This window comes from Ranitomeya variabilis, chromosome 3, assembly GCF_051348905.1.
Source record: "Ranitomeya variabilis isolate aRanVar5 chromosome 3, aRanVar5.hap1, whole genome shotgun sequence".
Classification (NCBI taxonomy): Eukaryota; Metazoa; Chordata; class Amphibia; order Anura; family Dendrobatidae; genus Ranitomeya; species Ranitomeya variabilis.
The window spans coordinates 639,012,318-639,034,080 of NC_135234.1; the positions used below are offsets into that span (position 1 = coordinate 639,012,318).

A 21,763-nucleotide genomic window follows, 5' to 3' on the forward strand; every position below is an offset into this window, starting at 1 on the left:
GATTATCTCAGCACAGGTACATTGTCTTTTTAACACATCCAATTCAAGTGCTTTATTTCTATTCCAAAATCTATTAATTCAAATGTACTTTGTTTATGGGAAAACCCCTTAAAGGGTCATTTTCCTTCATTCTGTTGGTTTCTGTAGTTCTCAAATGATTCTGACAAGATGGCTCACCTGGTGTGATGCACAGTGTAGACAGAGGCGATCAGATAACGCTTACGATGTCATTTCATTGAAAATCTTAGTGGAAATCTGCAGCCGCAGCCCCCACCTCCCTCGCTTCACTGTATTCTAGACTGATCATTTGGTGACTGAAATGGACAAGACCAAAGTTTCTTCTACACAACCTAATTTGCACAAGGCTTTCGATGCGTATTTCACATTTAAACCCCAAAACACCCCCATTTCATTGTGAGCGCCCTGCAAAGCAGCTCACGTGGTGGGAATGCTCTCTGAGGTTTATATGGAGCAGATTTTTCACTGCGGAGTTGAAAAAAAAACAAAAAAAAAAAGTGTCTAATGACAGATTATTAGGGCATATGGATGTCGGAAAGAGTCTTCCTAGTCTACAAAACTGTGACTTTCACTCTGAAGGTCTTGATATGGCTATGTGTTATATGGCCGCCATTAGACAATCTGCATTACTCCTCTACTGCAATTATTGTAAGTAAATGAATGTGAGTGTACGTGTACTAAAAACATCATGTTCATTTCTTGAAAGTTTTGATTAGCAGCAATAGATCATTGTAATGAAATGGATGTACCAACAAGGTCTTAAAGCACCACTTCCTAATTTTTTTTTACTTTACTACTGGAGTGAAGCAACTAAACCAAGTTCCCTGCCCCTAGTATTGTACTTACCAGCCACCAACTTCATCTGTTATCCGTGCCGTTTCAGTTAGCCTCATGCAGACTGTGACCAGTTCATACAGATTGCTGGACGATTTTGAAGTCGCAACTCAATGTAAGTCTATGAGAGCCAGAATGAGACCAGAACAGAGATCTAATAGATTTATACTGAGAGTCAGTCAGAAGTTGTGGTCACATGATGGAAGATCGGAACTGGAGCGGCGCCAGGAAAAGCAGAAGATGGCGGCTGGTAAGTATAGTACTAGAATCAAAGAACGTACATTAATGGCACCACTCCAGCGCTGAAATAAAAAAACAATGCTGAAGTGGTACTTTAATTTCTATGATTAGAAGTTCTACAAAAATGATGCGCCTACATTTTCCAACAGTTGGAAAATGGAAAACAGCTTACTGTCACAGGAGTTGCCACAAACAAGGCTCTGTAAGGCTACGTTCACATTTGCGTTGTTGGCCGCAGCGTCGGCGACGCAACCAACAACGCATGTACACAACGCAGCGTTTTGCGACGCATGCGTTGTCATAAGATAGTAAAGATCAGGAATTTCGGCGCAGGGAAAACGCTACAAAAGCGTCCTCTCCGCCCTGTCTTGTGCGTCAATATGACGCATGCGTCGTAAAACGCATTACAACGTATACCGGCACATGTCCATGCGGCCCCTATGTTAAAGATAGGGGAGCATGACGCATGCGTTGGTATCCGTCGACGACGCTGCACCCAACTCAAATGTGAACGTAGCTTAAGGGGTTGTAAAGTCCATCATCTCTCACTAACCCCTTAAGTTATGTTTCGGCTGTATTTATTGCTGCTGTATGTATATACATTGTATATCCATGTAATATATATGTGTAATGTCATTATACTGGTAGGGTGAGTTTAGTACCCAAAGTTAGCCACAAGATGGGGTACACTATAGGTGTAGTTGTAGCGTTGTAAATAGTTAAAATAGGAGGGGCGCAGTGGATAAGGCAGGAAGGACTTCCTTATAGATCCAGTTGGACCCAGGGCGCCCGTGCAGCTCACTTGGGCTAACTAGCCCCGGGCGACACCTTGTCACGCAACACTGAAATATAAGGCCCAGCCATATAGTATTCCTGGCCAGGACCTCATTAGTAGGAGTAACAGCAACAGTGCTAGCGGTGCAGTAGTACTAGTGGGACTGCAGTTGCTAGAAAAGGCTAAGCAGTACGGGCAGGTCGCTCATCATGTGGCAGCTTATTGCGTGGGTCGATGCCCTCAGAACCGATGCGAAACGGCTGAGGCAGGGAGTCTCCAAACGGACTAGGGCTGAACAGAGAAGATGCTGAGGGATCGAAAGGTACGGTCCCCATCCCGGAAGCGAGCTTAGTAACAGAGAGAAGGACAGGGACAAAAGAGGAGTTGCACGTTGTGAAACCTCATGTTGATGCTGTAAAGAATGTGGATATGCTATGTACAGAACCAAGTAAAGCTGTTGCTGTTAAAGTTGAGCTGGACTGTGTCTCACTTTGTGCGATACCGTCTACAAAGAGCCTCCGGTAGCCCAGGGTGGACCATGACAGCACGGTGACCCAGAACACCGGTATGCAGAATGATAAACATTATTGTATTGTGAGGGGAGGCCAGGGTGTGACTCAGCCATGACTACTGCCTTGGCCCACCCTTACAGCTCTAATAGTCGGATATCCCCCTTTAATTATACTGACTTGTCTCCACTCCAAAGAAAACAGGGAGCAACTCTAATAGTCGTATTTGTATGAAAATAGACGGCACACTGTATTCCCGAATGGTCTGGACAGGTCTGAAAATTAGGGCTGTGGAGTCGGAGTCCATTTTGGTGGAGTAGGTGTCATGGAAATTGAGGACTCGGAGGTTTGGCTTACCGACTCCATAGCCCTGCTGATAAACCCAAGAAGAAATACTTCATAGGTGAAATAACCAACAACAATAATAAGGAGTAACCCAGCATGAGTAAAATAAAAGCCATACCACAGAGCTTCTTCCCCAGCATTTGCAGCTGGTCGTTGTTCAGACCACGATTTGTACAGCAGGAGAACTGCCAACTTAGAGCATCTGCTATCAGAAACCAAGGAGCGGCAGGAGGATTGACGAAAAAACACACATCCTAAAAAAAAACAAAAAACAAACAAACAAACAAACAAAACAAGCAAAAAAAAACCCCACACAAAATCAATAGAGCCCATTATTTCGCATTGTGATTTTAAGGTGGCTAATAATACAGCAGAACTAAAGGGGAAATCTCAAGTTTTTAAGGTATCCTTCATCTTTGCAATATGAGATGGACCCCCAACAATCGGGAAGTTGACTACTGAAACCTCCACCAAACCACATAACAGGGGCTCTGTTAAAGGGAATCTGTCACCTACTAATTCGTATATAACCTGCGGTCACCGCCTTCAGAGGCGTATCTACAGCATTCTGTAATGCAGTAGATAAGCCCCCGATGTAACCTGAAAGATAAGAAAAACAAGTTAAATTATACTCACCTGGGGGGGTCCAGTGCGGTCTGATGGGTGTCGGGGTCCGGCGCCTCCCATCTTCATGCGATGACGTCCTCTTCCTTGCTTCCTGTTGCGGCTCCGGCGCAGGCGTACTTTGTCCGCCCTGTTGAGGGCAGAGCAAAGTACTGCAGTGCGCAGGTGCTGGGCCTCTCTGACCTTTCCCGACACCTGCGCACTGCAGTACTTTACGCTGCCATCAACAGGGCAGATAAAGTATGCCTGCGCCGGAGCCACAACAGGAAGCAAGGAAGAGGACGCCATTGCATGAAGATGGGAGGCGCCGGACCCAGACCACAACGCCCATCGGACAGGACAGCACCGGACCCCCCCCAGGTGAGTGTAATATAACTTGTTTTTCTTATCTTTCAGGTTACATCGGGGGCTTACCTACAGCATTACAGAATGCTGTAGATAAGCCCCTAATGGCGATGGACGAAGCTTATATATGAAAAAGTAGGTGACAGATTCCCTCTAATAGAGTGGTGGTCCATTAAAAATTATGGGAGTGGCAAAGACCAGCCCAAAGCAGCATTCGGATATCATCAGGGGCCTCATTAAGAATTTAGGAAGCGACAATTTGCATGATCGACCAATACTCCATTCAGACAAACTTTTTCAAAGCCCCTGTTGTCTGGATCTGTGGGGTCCCAGAGGTTGTAACATCAGAAATTAGGAAAGTATCCTCTATTTAGTGGATGACTTGTAAACTTGAGAATACCCCTTTAATATATGTGCAACTACAGGGTTAAAATAACAAGGCAATCAAACCGTTCAATTGTATTTTATGCTAAAAAAAAAAAAAAATACATTTCCCATTTCCCTAGTTTTAGGGGTTGCCCATTTTGAATAATCCTGTTGGCTAGTGTGTCCCACCTAAAGAAGATGATGATAATGTGCATTGCTGCTTGTAGGGGGATCAGGCAACAATGTTTCTGTTATCACCCACAAAGGGGAAGGCGAGTAAGAGCACATACTCATTTGCGAGAAAAACGGACGAATGCAATCCGAGAAAAAAATAAATAAAATGGGATTGCACTCTGACCAATGTTATTCAATGAGCTACATCTCATCTGGGATTTTTTTTCTCAGCTGAAATCGAACTGACAAGAAAAAAAAAAAAAATCACAGCATGCTGCGATTTGCTGCGTATCTCAGATGAGACTCGCCAATGCAAGTCAATGGATGCGAGAAGAAAAAAAAAAAAAAAAATGTTACGCAACGGAGTCCTTTTAAAATCACACTGACAGGTTATATATATATATATATATATATATATATATATATATATATATATATATATATATATATATATATATATATATATATACATACACACACACACACACACACATACACATACATATAAATACATATTACATACATGATATAGATATATATGTATATATTTATTTATATTATGTTGCACACTAAAATAGCGGAAAGGCCGGTAATTCATCTTAATGCATCTGCCGGCTTATGTAAAATCACTGCACGAGCCGACAGGATAGAAGAGATGGATTACATACAGTAAATACATATAGAATAGGTAGATACATAGATGTCAGTGACAAATACAATTAGTACAGTGTGTGTGCAAATTACTGGACATGTATTTAACCCTCCGTCAGGGGCAACTGATCTGACAGGCACAGCTCACTTAGTTTCATTTCTCTATTTTCAGTGGTTTGTCTGGGAAACACCCTCAGTCAGTGCAGGAAGCGGACGGCAGGGGACACGAATGTAAGTATGTACTGTTTGTTTTTTTTACATTTTACGCTGGTAACCACGGTAAACATCGGGTTACTAAGCGCGGCCCTGCGCTTAGCAATCCGACGTTTACCCTAGTTACCCGGGGACCTCGGCATCGTTGGTCGCTGGAGAGCGGTCTGTGTGACAGCTCCCCAGCGATCAAACAGCGACGCTGCAGCGATCGGCATCGTTGTCGCTATCGCTGCAGCGTCGCTTAGTGTGACGGTACCTTTACTTTGCTGTGTGAGACCTGAGAAGCCTCTTGTGCTGCAGAGCTGCAGGAGATCAGATATCAGTGTTTTAGCTTCTCCAGCTCATTGCCCCTTAATGCGTCACACCTTCGACGGTTAGAATTTGATGTTTTTATTCATCCCAATTGTTTTTTTTAGCTTGTTTTATGAATAGCTAGTGCTAAATTTGTGGATTTGTCATAGAAGGTTTTGTTAGAAATAAGAGTGTGCTTCTCAGGCACATTGCGCCCTAACACATATTCTCGCTCTTGCTTCAGCTTTTCTTCTGAAATGGCGAGGAGAATATTTGACTTGTCAAATGCCCTTCATGTTGAGCAAGTGCAAAATATACTGCTTGATGATGAGACAGACCCCTTACAGCTAGAAGATTTAGGGGAAGAAAGTGACATTGCTTCAGAAGATGATGTGGAAGAATGTCCAGACGTGTCTGACACAGATCAAGATGGAGAGAGTGAGGAGGATGCTCAAGACATAGAAACATATTACTTTTCTGTTTAATAAACTTTTTTTTTCCCACCTGATTATGTGTATTCTCATTTATTACATTCCTATTAAGGTAACTGATCACTTTTAGAGCATTTACATTTTTAAAAAAGGAAAATATAGCCAATTTTCTAGCCTGCGCCGGACAGGCGCAATGCCCCTAAACTCGTTATGAAACATATTGCCTCTGACCGAGGGCTAATAAAAGATTATTTTACAGAAAAAAACGGCGTGGGCTGCCGCACAATTTTAGCGACCAGCAGAGGGACAGCCAAAGTCTGGTTTTGAAAATTGTGCTGGCGCCCACACCATTTTTCCCCGTAAAAAAACCTTTAATTAAATTAAATACATGTACTGTAATTGTATTTGTCACAGACATCTATATATCTACCTATTCTATATGTATTTACTGTATGTAATCCATCTCTTCTATCCTGTCCATCCTGCATTCCCATGCTGTCATGTACTGCTCCCATCCTGCGCCCCCATCCGGTCGTGCTGCTCCCATCCTGCGCCCCCATCCTGTTATGTACTGCTCCCATCCTGCTCCCCCATTTTGTCATGTGCTGCTCCCATCCTGCGCGCCCATCCTGTCATGTGCTGCTCCCATCCTGCGCGCCCATCCTGCAACGTGCTGTTCCCATCATGCGCCCCCATCCTGTCATGTGCTGCTCCCATCCTGCACCCCCTTCCTGTCATGTGCTGCTCCCATCATGCGCCCCATCCTGTCATGTGCTGCTCCCATGCTGCGCCCCCATTCTGTAATGTGCTGCTCCCATCCTGCGCCCCACGTTCTATAATGTGATGCTCCCATCCTGCGCCCCCGTTCTGTCATGGCTGCTCCCATCCTGCGCCCCATTCTGTCATGTTCTGCTCCCATCCTGCACCCCCGTCCTGTCATGTGCTGCTCCCATGCTGCGCCACCATTCTGTAATGTGCTGCACCCATTCGGCACCCCATCCTGTCATGTGCTGCTCCCATCATGTGCCCCTATCTTGTCATGTGCTGCTCCCATCCTGAGCCCCCATTCTGTCATGTGCTGCTACCATCCTGAGACCCCATTCTGTTATGTGCTGCTCTCATCCTGCACCCCCATTCTGTCATGTGGTGCTCCCATTCTGTGCCCCCTATTTTGTAATGTGCTGCACCCATCCTGCACCCCCATTTTGTAATGTGCTGCTCCCATCATGCGCCCCCATTCTGTAATGTACTGCTCCCTCATCCGGTCATGTGCTGCTCCCATCCATATGCCTCGTACGCTGCTCCATAAAGGCTGATGGCCCCCATAAGATGCTCAATAGTATAATATGCCCCGTATGCTGCTGCAATTAAAAAAAAAAAAAAAAAAAAAGACACTCACCTATCATCGCTGGGCGCCGAGTGCCGGAGGTCTGAGAAGGCGGGGACCCCGGCGCACTATGGGGGTCAGGTGCCGGAGTCGCCGCTGGATCAGGCCACCGGCACTTGCTATATTCACCTGTCCCCGTTTCACCGCTGCGCACCGCTCCGTCTTCCGGGTCCTCTGGCTGTGACTGTTCAGTCAGAGGGTGCGCACTAACACGTTATCACGCCCTCTGACCTGAACGTCATAGGCAGAGGACCCGGAAGACAGAGCGGCGCGCAGTGGTGGAACGGGGACAGGTGAATATAGCATACTCCTCCTGGCAGGGTCCCTGCTTCTCTGTCGGAGATCGCGGTATGCATTCAGTGCTTATGCATACTGCGATCTCCTGGGCTGCGTCACTCTGTGGGGTCCAGACTGCTCAGGACTTTGCGTGTGCGCAGTCTATAAAGGGAATGGACAGAGTGACGCTCCCAGTGTTATATTATAGATGTGTTTTTACGAATATTTCCTTTAAAAAAAATGTGTAAATGACAGAGAACTGCTGTATGCAAAAGCTCATGTTAAAATCGCATTGCAATCGGATAGCAATCGCAATGCACTTGGATGTAAATCGGATGCTAGGTGTGAAAATCGCATTGTACTCGCGTGTCACTCGTCTGTTTTTTTTGGTCCAGATTACGGACCGTTTTTTTTCTCACATATGAGTATGAGCCCTAATGCATAGTGTTCACCCAAATGAAGGGGAAATGCACATACAATTCAGGAGCTCCCCACTGTGATTGGCAGATGAGGGGAAAATATTCCTTTCTTAGGTTAAGTTCACACTAGGTGTTTTTGCAACTTCTTTTAATGTGTTTTTATGCAAAAATTGCGTTTTACAGTACCAGAAAAGTCAATGAGATTTCAGAAATCTCATGCGCACCCTGTTTTTTTTCCTCATCAGTATTTTGGGCCTTGCATGGTTTTTTGCACAATGGAGCATGTCACTTCTTTCAGCGTTTTTCACCCATTGAAATGATTGGGTGGTGAAAAAAATGCACCAAAAATGCAGGTATCAGGTTTTGCTGTGTTTTTTTGTACAAAAACCTGATTCTATAGAATAGGACTTTTTTTTTTAAACCACTCAGCTTTATCAACATGCACAAGAGACAAATCTAGCATGCCAAAACCACAGCAAAAAATGCACAAAAACCAAAGGAAAACATTTTTTGCATACATGCAATCACATGCTCACTGGACGTATGCAGCCTGGAAACATCTAGGTGAAATGTGGACGAAGTATACAAATCGCATACTAATAATCACATGACCACCTGCTCCCGGCACCGGAGAATCCTGAGATCCAAGCCTAGTCAACCCCTTCAATGAAGGGAGGAGGATACGTCATCTATGCACCCCATTATAAAGCATATAGACAGGGCTGCGATGGGTCAGATAACCCCTGTAAGTTAATGTCCTCCTAATAAAAAGTCCACATGTACTTTGCATGCTGCAGGAATTCTCCATTATGGAACACAATGTTTGAGTGCTGGAGAACAATTTAGTTGGTGGTGTGCATATACTAAGACACAAACACTTACCTCAGGGTTAGGGCTGAGTAAGTTGAACCACAACACCGATGCCCATGCTCGCACAAACTGAGTGGGGTTGGAGATCACAACAAAGGGCAAAGTGGTCACCTATGAGAGACACGCTAGAGACATTAATATTGAAATTTGTGTGAAAAAGGGAAGAAACAATCACATCCTGACATAAGACTTCTAAGTATGGCATGAATAAGATGACTGAAGATCACTGTATTCTGATGATTACTCTAAAGATCTGCTGCACAGCGCAACCTCACCACTACATAAACTGCTAAGGACGAAAGTGCAACAAAACAAGGCTACATTCACATTCACCAAACTAATCAGAACATATTTCGATACTGGTAGAGATGGACATTGTGTCATTTTCTATCTCACCTTTTCCTCAAATTGATTTACCGTATTTTCCGGCGTATAAGATGACTTTTTAACTCCTGAAAATCGTCTCAAAAGTCGTGGGTCGTCTTATACGCCGGGTACGGCGTGTGCAGGGAGCGATCCTGGATGGTTCCCAGGGTCTGAAGGAGAGGAGACTCTCCTTCAGGCCCTGGGATCCATATTCATGTAAAAAAAAATAGAATAAAAATAAAAAATGGCTCTCAGCGGTTTTTATTTTTCACATGAATATGGATCCCAGGGCCTGAAGGAGAGTCTCCTCTCCTCCAGAGCCTGGGTACCATACGCACCGCACACGCCGTATAAGATGACTGGGCGTATAAGATGACCCTCGTCTTATATGGAGAGTATATCCCAAATTCCATATTTTATATGGAAAAGTTGGGGGTTGTCTTATATGCCCAGTCGTCTTATACAGCAGAAAATACGGTAGTTAATTCTTAATTGAGTTAGCAGATTGGCCCATAACGTACCTCAATATTCAAACTCTCTCCATCATGGTTGAACTGAGTCTTTAAGGTAATGACATGAAGCTCCTCAATAACACTCAGCGAGCCCTAAAGGAAAAAAAAAAAAAAAAAAAAAGAAGGAAAAGGGCTCATGAAAACATCAGTTTTTTTGTGGCTATCACAAATAGAACCTGTACCTATATAGTCTATTGGGCTGTTCACATTTCCGCATAGTTTTGCTGACCGAGTGTTTTGCACCAAAACAGGGAGACATATCCAATTTTGCCAATGTAAGCATATGGGTTCGTGAAAAAAAAAATAAAAATAATCAAAACCGCACAATGATGCCAACCATGTGCTGTCTGTTTTACATTGATCGGAGAAGCTTGAGAAATCTGCATCAGTTTTGCAGTTTCTTTGCATACAAGAAAAACTGATGAAATTCTAATGATAAAGACTGACAGCGAATAAACCCTGATGGAAATCTGACAGTGATTTTTCTTGTACGTGAAAAAAGTTGACATCTAAATGAGTCCTAACTAGAGATGGGCGGAAAACTGGATGTTCAGGTCCGGCCGAAGAGTTTAAAAAAATTTGGATTCGGGTACCCGGACCCCATTCTCTTGAATTGGGGGCCCGAACATCTAGTGTTTGCCACACTGTGATATGCATTACAGCGTGGCAAACACCGCTTCTGATCGGCGGTAAAATCATCACCGCCAGTCAGACAGTTGCGCTGTGATCGGAGGTATAAAGTTTACCTCCAGTCACTGGCGTCAGCTGAGGAGACTACTGCTCCCATCAGTCACCGCCTGTAACAGCGAGAGCAGGAGCGGCTAATGGGAGTATTAAATAAATTTAAAAAAAACAAGCATAGGTTCACCTGTATTTTTGATAACCAACTAGACAAAACTGACAGCTGGGGGCTGCAACCTTCCGCTGTCAGCAAGGTTGGTTATCAAGAATAGAGTGGTCCCCACACCGTATTTTTTTAATCATTTAAATAATTCTTAAAAACGATGTGGGGTCCCCCCAGTTTTTGACAACCAGCCTTGCTAAAGCAGACAGCTGGTGGCTGGTATGCTCAGGCTAGTAAGAGGCCATGGATATTGCCCCCACCCCAACCTTAAAAATAGCAGCAGGCAGCTTCCCAGAAAAAGGCGCATCTGTTAGCTGCGCCAATTCTGGCACTTTGCCAGGCTCTTCCCACTTGCCCTGTAGCGTTGGCAAGTGGGGTTGATATTGTCAGGTGACATCAAGCCCATGGATTAATAATGGAGAGGCTTCTATTAGACAACTATCCATTACTAATCCAATAGTTATATGGTAAATGAAGACACAGACAACATAAAGTCTTTTATTTGAAATCGAACAAAAGACAGTTTAACTTTTTTTATTTAAAAATAACAAAACAGAGTTATCCTCCCCTAATACCCATTCCACTTAAGCCCTCGACTTCTGTAATACAGCAAAAATAAAACAATATCCCTCACCTGCCCATCATTCTGTCCCACACCGTAATCCATGTCTGGGGGATAAACAGTTTTCAACCTGGACGGTGCCAAGATGCGACAGTCTAGGCTGAGAATCACTGGTGACTGAACTTATGCGAGTGCAGCATCATTGACTAGCGGTGACGTCATCGAGGTTACTGCCGGTCACTGAGGCTGCATTACCAACCGGGCTGAACTGTGGTGACCTCGGTGATATCCCCGCTAGCACCATGAGAAAGTCTCATGGTGCAGAGGAGAGTTCACCTCTAGGGTTGAGCGACTTTCATTTTTTTAAGATCGAGTCGGGTTTTGTGAAACCCGACTTTGTCCAGAGTCGAGTCGAGTGCAGTCGGCCGATTATCGCTAAAAGTCGGGGATCGACCGAAACACGAAACTCAATGCAAGTCAATGGGGAAGCATAGTCGGCAGTGAGTGGAGGCCAGGAAAACACCTACAGTGCCCATTTTAATGGCAAAAACATCCATTCTTGTTTCTGAAGCTTGTCAATCTTAATTAACTTTATAATAATAGTTGGGCATAGGAAATTGGGGGTCATTTGGCAAAAGTTGTGGGGGATAGGGCTGGTTCAAGCCTTTAGTGGGCCCAGGAAACGTGGACTACGTCACGGCGGTGGAGCAGGGAGAGGTAAGTATTTCAACGTTGCAAGTGCTGTGATCCTGAGCAAGCAGGGGGGGCCCACTCATTGGCACTGGCACAGGGCCCCTCAAAGTACGGCGGTGTGTTTGCATGGCGGGGGCGCCTCCCACCAGCAGCGACACTTTTGCGTACTCTGAGGGGCCCTGTGCCAGTGACGTCGCCAACGAGTATGCCCCCCCCCCACCTGATGAAGGAACCTGCACTTTCATCTGCACCTTCCTCTTTGTCCCTGTGTAAGGTGGTATAACATGCGGGAAGGGGAACCTTACTTTCAGCAGGGTCAGATTCTGGCTGTGTAGAGTGCAAGGGGAATGTAGTGGTCTAGGTCAATGTACCAGCAGACTCATCTAGCAGTGGCTGGGCAATGGGCAGGATGAGGAGGAAACAGATATAGGGCCAAAGAATAAAGTAGGCTAAATGCAGTTCAAAATTGGTAACAGGACTAAACAGGCGGCATTGCTTTGTTTAGTGGAGTAGCAAACCCAAGAGCAGCAGACACGGTTTTAAGGGCCCAACCACACTAGTAGGCCAAATGCAGTTTAATATAAAGGCAAAAAGGTGGAGCAAAAACATCCACAGCAACATGTTTTTTTAAAAATCAGGGGAGCCACACCAGGAGGGGGAACCCGTTTGGAGCAACTACAATGGGTAAGCCGTATTGAGTATGGCGCACACTTGTGCACCATAGCTCTGTTTTATATTCAAAAGGGGATACCGGAAGGACCCTGTAGGTGACTGGTATTGTGGGCTGGGTGATCCAGTGTCTCAAGGGGGTGAAAGGGCACAATTGTATGTGCTTTCCACTTTCCCCCCCCTGTGTGTTGCTATCATCATTTCCCCTTATTGTTGCCTCTGTGTCTGCAGAGTGCATTGAGCACTCATTACAATTTAAATATTGATGTTACTGTGTTGCATTTATTTAATAAACTTTACATTGTTCAATTTTTAAAAAAACATGTTGCTGTGGATGTTTTTGCTCCGCCTTTTTGCCTTTATCTTTGTTGGGAGCTATCCTGTGTGGTCTACGCCCGTGGGGTGGGTAGAGGGAGCTGATTTTGCGTGCTCCCCAACACTATTTCTAGTGGTGCTTCAGTATTCTTTAATTAACAAATGCAGTTTAATATCTGATACTATAGGCCAAAAGCCAGAAGGTAGAAGCTCAGCTGTATTCAGTTGAGGGCAACACCAGGGAGGGGCAGACACCGTTAGTAGGCCGTAACCAAAGTTGAAGGCCAAATGCAGTTTAATATCTGATACTATAGGCCGAAAGCCAGAAGGTTGAAGCTCAGCTGTATTCAGTTGAGGTCAACACCAGGGAGGGGCAGACACCGTTAGTAGGCCCTAACCACCAATTTTTAAAAACACAGCACTTAATGAGAGCCAGAAGGTAGAAGATCAGCTTTATTCAGTTGAGGGCAACACCAGGGAGGGTCAGACACCGTTAGTAGGCCCTAACCACCAATTTTTAAAAACACAGCACTTAATGAGAGCCAGAAGGTTGAAGCTCAGCTGTATTCATTTGAGGACAAACACCAGGCAGGGGCAGACACCGTTAGTAGGCCCTAAACACCATTTTTTTATTTAAAAACAGCACTTAATGAGAGCCAGAAGGTAGAAGCTCAGCTGTATTCAGTTGAGGGCAACACCAGGGAGGGGCAGACACCGTTAGTAGGCCCTAAACACCAATTTTTTTTTTTTTAAAAAAACCTTAATGAGAGCCAGAAGGTAGAAGCTCAGCTTTATTCAGTTGAGGACAACTTGAATTAGGGACTGCAGACAGACTTAGCGGGCTGTCCCCTGTGTGGACCATGCATCCAAGACATTAACCCATTGCGCCATAAAGGACACGTAACCTTCCGTGGCCATGCCTACAGGTCCATGTGTCTGTTGTCAGGTGTACCTTTGGACTCACAGATTGACAGAGTGCATGGACAATGCGGTCTTTTACATGCTGGTGGAGGGGTGGGATGGCTTTTCTCGCAAAAGAATTGTCAACTGGGTAGCTCATAGCGTGGTACAGCGTAGTCCTTCATGGCTTTATTAATATTAAATAAAATAAAAAAATAGGCTCTATGCACTGTAAAATAGGTTCAAGGGGTAAACGGGCAGCATTGTTGTGGTCAGTGGAGGAGGATTGCAAGGAGGCACCGCAGACAGGCTTACTAGGCCTAAAATACCTAAAAATAGGCTCAAGGCAGTTTAAAATAGGTTACATGGATACACAGGCAGCTTTGTGGTCAGCGGAGGAGGAGTATTGCAAGTAGGGGCCGCAGACAGGCTATCAAAGGCCTAAAATAACAAACAATAGGCTCATGGCAGTTTTACATCGGTTACATGGATACACAGGCAGGCAGCATTGTGGTCAGTGGAGGAGTAATGCAAGTAGGGGCCGCAGACAGGCTATCAAAGGCCTAAAATAACAAACAATAGGCTCATGGCAGTTTTACATCGGTTACATGGATACACAGGCAGGCAGCATTGTGGTCAGTGGAAGAGTAATGCAAGTAGGGACCGCAGACAGGCTATCAAAGGCCTAAAATAACAAACAATAGGCTCATGGCAGTTTTACATCGGTTACATGGATACACAGGCAGGCATTGAGGTCAGTGGAGGAGTAATGCAAGTAGGGGCCGCAGACAGGCTATCAAAGGCCTAAAATAACAAACAATAGGCTCATGGCAGTTTTACATCGGTTACATGGATACACAGGCAGGCAGCATTGTGGTCAGTGGAGGAGTATTGCAAGGAGTGTCTGACCCAGTACTCCCAAAATATAAATAGATGTTAATGTCTCGCAAAACAAACAAAAAAAAATAAAAAGGGTGGCATACTTAGGTACAGGGGTGGGCTCATCTGCTGAGTTTCTGACATAGTAATTTGGCAGTAAATATTTAATGGTGCCAATATAGGACACACCCAGACTACTTTAAGTAGCATCATAGATGTCTACAAATTGGTATTGTCAGTGCCAGACATTGAATGATGTCAGCGAATAGACTAAACATTGGTGGAGCTGTGCGAGATAATTTTGCACGTGGTAGAGCACAGTTTGAGCTGGGGGGGGGGGAACTCTCCTGTGGCCGGCGGTACCGCCCCAGGGCCCCTCATGTTACAACGGTGTGTCTGACGTTGGGTGCGCACCACCACCGCCAGAGACACTACATTGTACTATGAGGGACCCAGTGGCAGTGCCGTCGACCAAAAGCGGGCACACCCACCTCTTCAGACAAACAGCACTGTAACGGGTGCTTGCGCCAAGTGGCGAGACCACGGCCCCGTGGGGGGAGTTTTCACATTGCGGGAGGTGTAAACCTGTCGTATGCTGGACAAACAGCTGCTGCAAATTAAGAGATTGGAACACTCAGTAAGACCAGTCCACAAGCAAGCACTTTTTATAGGAAAGCTAGGTGTCAGCCGGGAAAGGTGGGGCAAAATAATTTGAAATCCAGGAGTGGTTCATTTTAATGAAGGTGAGATCATCCACATTTTGGGTAGCCAGACGAGTCCTTTTTTCGGTTAATATTGAACCAGCAGCACTGAATACTCTTTCTGATAGCACACTAGCTGCTGGGCAAGCAAGCTCCTGCAATGCATATTCTGCCAATTCAGGCCAGGTGTCTAATTTGGATGCCCAGTAATCAAATGGGAATGACGCTTGAGGGAGAACATCGATAAGGGATGAAAAATAGTTAGTAACCATACTGGACAAATGTTGTCTCCTGTCACTTTGAATAGATGCTGCAGTACCTGTCCTGTCTGCGGTCATTGCAAAATCACTCCACAACCTGGTCAGAAAACCCCTCTGTCCAACGCCACTTCTGATCTGTGCACCTCTAACACCTCTGCCATGTAGCCCCCTGCAGCTTGTGTGAGAACCGTCACCGGCGCTGTGTGCTGGGAATGCCTGAATCAAACGGTCTACCAGAGTAGCTTGTTTGGTTGCTAAGATTTGTTCGAGGTTCTCATGTGGCATAATATTTAGCAATTTGCCTTTATAGCGAGGGTCAAGGATGCAGGCCAACCAGTAATCATCATCGCTCATCATTTTAATAATGCGTGTGTCCCTTTTGAGGATACGTAAGGCATAATCCGCCATGTGGGCCAAAGTTCCAGTTGTCAAATCTGCGGTTGTGCTGGTTGGAGGGGCAGTTACAGGCAAATCTACGTCACTTGTCTACCTTAAAAAAACAAACCCGGCCTTGCAACGCCACTAATTTCTGTTGGCCCAGGAGAAGCTTCCTCATTAAAAAAGTACTCATCCCCATCATCCTCCTCGTCCTCCTCCTCCTCTTCGCCCACTACCGCGTCCTCAACACGGCCCTGACCAGACAATGGCTGACTGTCATCAAGGGTTTCCTCTTCCTCGGCTGCAGACGCCTGCTCCTTTATGTGCGTCAAACTTTGCATCAGCAGACGCATTAGGGGGATGCTCATGCTTATTATGGCGTTGTCTGCACTAACCAGCCGTATGCATTCCTCAAAACACTGAAGGACTTGACACAGGTCTTGTAGCTTCGACCACTGCACACCTGACAACTCCATGTCTGCCATCCAACTGCCTGCCCGTGTATGTGTATCCTCCCACAAAAACATAACAGCACGCCTCTGTTCGCACAGTCTCTGAAGCATGTGCAGTGTGGAGTTCCACCTTGTTGCAATGTCGATGATTAGGCGATGCTGGGGAAGGTTCAAAGACCGCTGATAGTTCTGCATACGGCTGGAGTGTACGGGCGAACGGCGGATATGCGAGCAAAGTCTGCGCACTTTGAGGAGCAGGTCGGGTAACCTTGGGTAACTTTTCAGGAAGCACTGCACCACCAGGTTTAAGGTGTGAGCCAGGCAAGGAATGTGTTTCAGTTGGGAAAGGGCTATGGCAGCCATGAAATTCCTTCCGTTATCACTCACAACCTTGCCTGCCTCAAGATGTACAGTGCCCAGCCATGACTGAGTTTCATTCTGCAAGAACTCGGACAGAACTTCCGCGGTGTGTCTGTTGTCGCCCAAACACTTCATTGCCAATACAGACTGCTGACGCTTGCCACTAGCTGTCCCATAATGGCACACCTGGTGTGCAACAGTGGCAGCTGCGGATGGAGTGGATGTGCGACTGCGGTGTGTAGACGAGCTCTCGCTTCTGCATGAGGAGGAGGAAGAGGAGGAGGGGGGCGAACGCCTACAGCCAACTCTTTCCTTGACCGTGGGCTAGGCAAAACTGTCCCAATATTGCTGTCCCCTGTGGACCCTGCATCCACCACATTCACCCAGTGTGCCGTGATGGACACGTAACGTCCCTGGCCATGCCTACTGGTCCATGCATCTGTTGTCAGGTGCACTTTTGCAGTCACAGACTGCCTGAGTGCATGGACGATGCGGTCTTTAACATGCTGTTGGGAGTGCTGGGATGGCTTTTCTAGAAAAGAAGTGCCGACTGGGTAGCTCGTAGCGTGGTACAGCGTAGTCCATCAGCGCTTTGAAAGCTTCGCTTTCAACTAACCGGTAGGGCATCATCTCTAATGAGATTAGTCTAGCAATGTGTGCGTTCAAACCCTGTGTACGCGGATGCGAGGATGAGTACTTCCTTTTCCTAACAAGAGTCTCATGTAGGGTGAGTTGGACTGGAGAGCTGGAGATCGTGGAACTAGCGGTGGTGCCGGTGGACATGGGTGAGTGAGAGAGGGTTGGAGATGGTATTCTTGCCGGTGCCCTACATGCAGTGTTTCCTACTGCAAACCTGGCGATTCCCTGACTTCTTTGGCCTGGCGACGAAAGCTGCACAGATACTGCAGGTGGTGCGGGAAATGGTGGGTTTACAGTGAGGGAAGGGATGTAGCGTTGCTGACTAGCTTCATTGGCCCGGGGTGCTGCAACCTTTAGGGACGTTTGGTAGTTAGTCCAGGCTTGCAAATGCATGGTGGATAAATGTCTATGCATACAACTTGTATTTAGACTTTTAAGATTCTGACCTCTGCTTAAGGTAGTTGAACATTTTTGACAGATGACTTTGCGCTGATCATTTGGATGTTGTTTAAAAAAATGCCAGACTGCACTCTTTCTACTATCGGATACCTTTTCAGGCATTGCAGACTGAGCTTCTTTAACCGGATGGCCACGCTGTCCTCCAACTGGTTTTGGTTTTGCCACGCGTTTTTGGCCAGATACGGGCCCGGCAGATGGAACCTGTTGTGATGTTGATGCCTGCTGCGGCTCCTCCTCCTCCGCTTCTGAACTACTGCCACCTGCACCCTGTTCCCCCAATGGCTGCGAATCGGGGTCAACAACTGGGTCATCTATGACCTCCTCTTCTATGTCGTGTGCAACTTCGTCTGTGTCACCGTGTAAGCCGGTGGTATAGAGTTCGTGACGGGGCACCACAGTCTCCACTGGGTTTGATTCTGCCTCAGTACACTGCGGGGGCAATGTACTGGTCTGAGTCAAAGGAACAGCATAGTAATCTGGCTGTGGCTGTGCATCTGTGCACTCCATGTCCGATTCAACTTCTAATGGGCATGGCCTGTTAACTGTTTCACTGTCTAACCCAGGAACGGTATGTGTAAAGAGCTCCATGGAGTAACCTGTTGTGTCGACTGACGCATCCTTCACTGTTGTTCTGGGTGAAGGACACAAGGAAGCGACTTGTTCCTGACCGGGAGCATCCACTGATGATGCACTGCTCTGACATTTTGCACTTTCCGAGGAGGAGGCGAAAGAGCTAGAGGCAGAGTGAGCAATGAAAGCCAATACTTGTTCCTCCTGCTCCGGCTTAAAAAGTGGTTTTCCTACTCCCAGAAAAGAGAGCGTTCGAGGCCTTGTGTAGGCAGACGACGTTTTTGGCTCAACAACTCGAGACTTGGGTGCTGTACTGCTTTTACCACGACCACCTGATGCTCCACCACCACTACCATCATTACCAGCTGACAATGACCACCCACGGCCACGACCTCTTCCACTAGACTTCCTCATTGTTTGCAAAACGTAACTAAAGTAACGCTATTTGTTACTGTAAAACAACTTATAACTTGAACTCAAACTTCTGTAGGATTTATATATACCTTTATAGGTGCCTGACACTGAAAGGAAAATCAGGCCCAATGTTACACACTAGGTTTTCTGTGCCCCAATAATTTGAGACAGATGGCACACACAGGAGCAGCACTCAAGCAGACTTGCCAATATTTATCTCCCACTAATTTTTTTTTTGGAAAAGGGAGAATGTACCCACAAAAAAAATAAAAATGGCCTAGTATTACACAGTGTTTTCGGTGCCACACAATGACAGACAGATGCCACCCACAGCAATGGCACGGAGGCAGACTTGCCAATATTTATCTCCCACTAACTATTTTTTTTTGAAAAGGGAGAATTTAGCCAAAAAAAAAAAAAAAAATTGGCCAAGTATCACACAGTGGTTTTTTCGGTGCCACACAATGAGAGAGAGATGCCACCCACAGCAATGGCACGGAGGCAGACTTGCCAATATTTATCTCCCACTAATTTTTTTTTTTAGAAAAGGGAGAATTTACCCCAAAAAAACAAAAAGGCCCAGTATTACACAGTGCTTTTCGGTGGCACACAATGAGAGACAGATGCCACACACAGGACTGGAACGGAGGCAAACTTGCAAATATTTATCTCCCACTAACTATTTTTTTTTGAAAAGGGAGAATTTACCCCAAAAAAACAAAAAGGCCCAGTATTACACACTGCTTTTCGGTGGGACACAATGAGAGACAGATGTCACACACAGGACTGGCACGGAGGCAGACTTGCCAATATTTATCTCCCACTAACTATTTTTTTTTTGAAAAGGGAGAATTTACCCAAAAAACCCAAAAAGGCCCAGTATTACACACTGCTTTTCGGTGGCACACAATGAGAGACAGATGCCACACACAGGACTGGCACGGAGGCAGACTTGCCAATATTTATCTCCCACTAATTTTTTTTTTTTGAAAAGGGAGAATTTAGCCAAAAAAAAAATTGGCCAAGTATCACACAGTGGTTTTTTCGGTGCCACACAATGAGAGAGAGATGCCACCCACAGCAATGGCACGGAGGCAGACTTGCCAATATTTATCTCCCACTAATTTATTTTTTTTGGAAAAGGGAGAATGTAGCCAAAAAAAAAAAATGGCCAAGTATTACACAGTGGTTTTCGGTGGCACACAATGAGAGAGAGATGCCACCCACAGCAATGGCACGGAGGCAGACTTGCCAATATTTATCTCCCACTAATATTTTTTTTTTTTAAAGGGAGAATTTACCCCCCCCAAAAAATGGCCAAGTATCACACAGTGGTTTTCGTTTTCGGTGCCACACAATGAGAGAGAGATGCCACCCACAGGACTGGCACGGAGGCAGAGTGGCCAATATTTATCTCCCTGCAGTTATCTCAGAAAAGTATGGCAGGCAGCTAGAAAAAGGACTGCTGCACACAAAAGTGTGGACAAACACACAAGATAGCTGTGCAGAAAGGAAGGAAATACAGGATTTGTGCTTTGAAAAAAGCAGTTGGTTTGCACAGCGGCGTACACACACAGGCACAGCAACGCAGCTATCAGGGTCAGGGAGCCTTCTAAGGCAGCCCAATGAGCGACAGCGCTGAGGAAAAAAAAAATGTAGCTTCCACTGTCCCTGCAAACAAAAGGTGGTGTTGGACAGTGGAAATCGCTACAGCACAAGCGGTTTATAGCTTTATGTACCCTGCCTATCACTATCCCTGCTTCTGAAGAAGCGGCAGCAACCTCTCTCTATGCTCACATCAGCAGCAGTAAGATGGCGGTCGGCGGGAACGCCCCTTTATAGCCCCTGTGACGCGGCAGAAAGCAAGCCAATCACTGCAATGCCCTTCTCTAAGATGGTGGGGACTGAGATCTATGTCATCACGCTGCCCACACTCTGCGTCCACCTTCATTGGCTGAGAAATGGCGCTTTTAGCGTCATCGAAACGCGACTTTGGCGCGAAAGTCGCGTACCGCATGGCCGATGCAATGCTGGGATCGGCTCGGTTTCATGAGACGCCGACTTTGCCAAAAGTCGGCGACTTATGAAAATGAACGATCCGTTTCGCTCAACCCTATTCACCGCAGTTCAAATTCACCTTAGTGAAATTTTCCCAGTGAACTCTCCTCTGCACTGTGACACTTTCTCACGGTGCTAGCGAGGATCTCACGAGGTCACTGCAGTTCAGTCTGGCTGGGAACGCAGCTTCAGTGACCGGCAGTAACCTCGATGGCGTCATCGCTAGTCACTGATACTGCGCTCGCAGAAATTCAGTCACCAGTGGTTCTAAGCCAGATAGGTGAGGGATATTGTTGTTTTTTTATTTTATTACAGGAGACAAGGGATTCAGTGAAACAGGCATTAGATGAGTATAACTGTGTTTGTTATTTTTATATAAAAAAGTAAAAGTATTTTTATTTTACTTCAAATAAAAGACTTTATTCTGGCTGTCTTTATTTACCATATAAATTATAGGATTACTAATGGATAGGTGTCACCTGACATCAACCCCACAAATATGAACCCCACTTGCCACCGCTACAGGGCAAGTGGGAAGAGCCAGGTAAAGCATCAGAATTGGAGCATCTAATAGAGGAGTGTCCCAGCCACTCCTTCTGCGGCCGTGCCTGCTGCCGGGACCACCGCAGCTCCCCCTGCTCATACTTACCCGCTGTGGCGCGCTCCTCCTGCAGGCGCGCATCTACTCCTTCATTCTTCTCCGCTCCCTGGTGCTCGTCGGGTGCGCATGCACACTGCCCACTCCAGCACTTCCCCTTTCTGATTTACAGGCGCTCCGCATCTCCTCTCTGTGATCCTGGAGGACCATGTCCTACAGAACTCCATGTATTTAAGGCGATTCCTTCCTCTGTTCCTTGCTTGTGCTTCTGTGACTCAGGTCCACCTTTGTCTTTGCACTGCCTGTTGAGTCTCCGCTCTGTCCAGCTTCTCTGCCTTTCCCAGGCTTCCTTGTCTCCTCGTCCAG

At 46.1% G+C, this 21,763-nt stretch overlaps 1 protein-coding gene across 3 annotated transcripts in view; it reads right to left on the minus strand.

Annotated features, from left to right (window-relative positions):
* STAT2 (signal transducer and activator of transcription 2) overlaps positions 1–21,763 on the minus strand; it is a 150,455-nt gene that overhangs the window by 24,465 nt on the left and 104,227 nt on the right. For all 3 annotated transcript variants that reach the window (XM_077297604.1, XM_077297606.1, XM_077297605.1), the window contains 3 exons: positions 9,656–9,739; positions 8,781–8,879; positions 2,840–2,975 (listed from right to left, as the gene is read on the minus strand). In XM_077297604.1, coding sequence (XP_077153719.1) covers positions 2,840–2,975; positions 8,781–8,879; positions 9,656–9,739 — 319 coding nt within the window. The remainder of the gene's footprint in view (positions 1–2,839; positions 2,976–8,780; positions 8,880–9,655; positions 9,740–21,763) is intronic.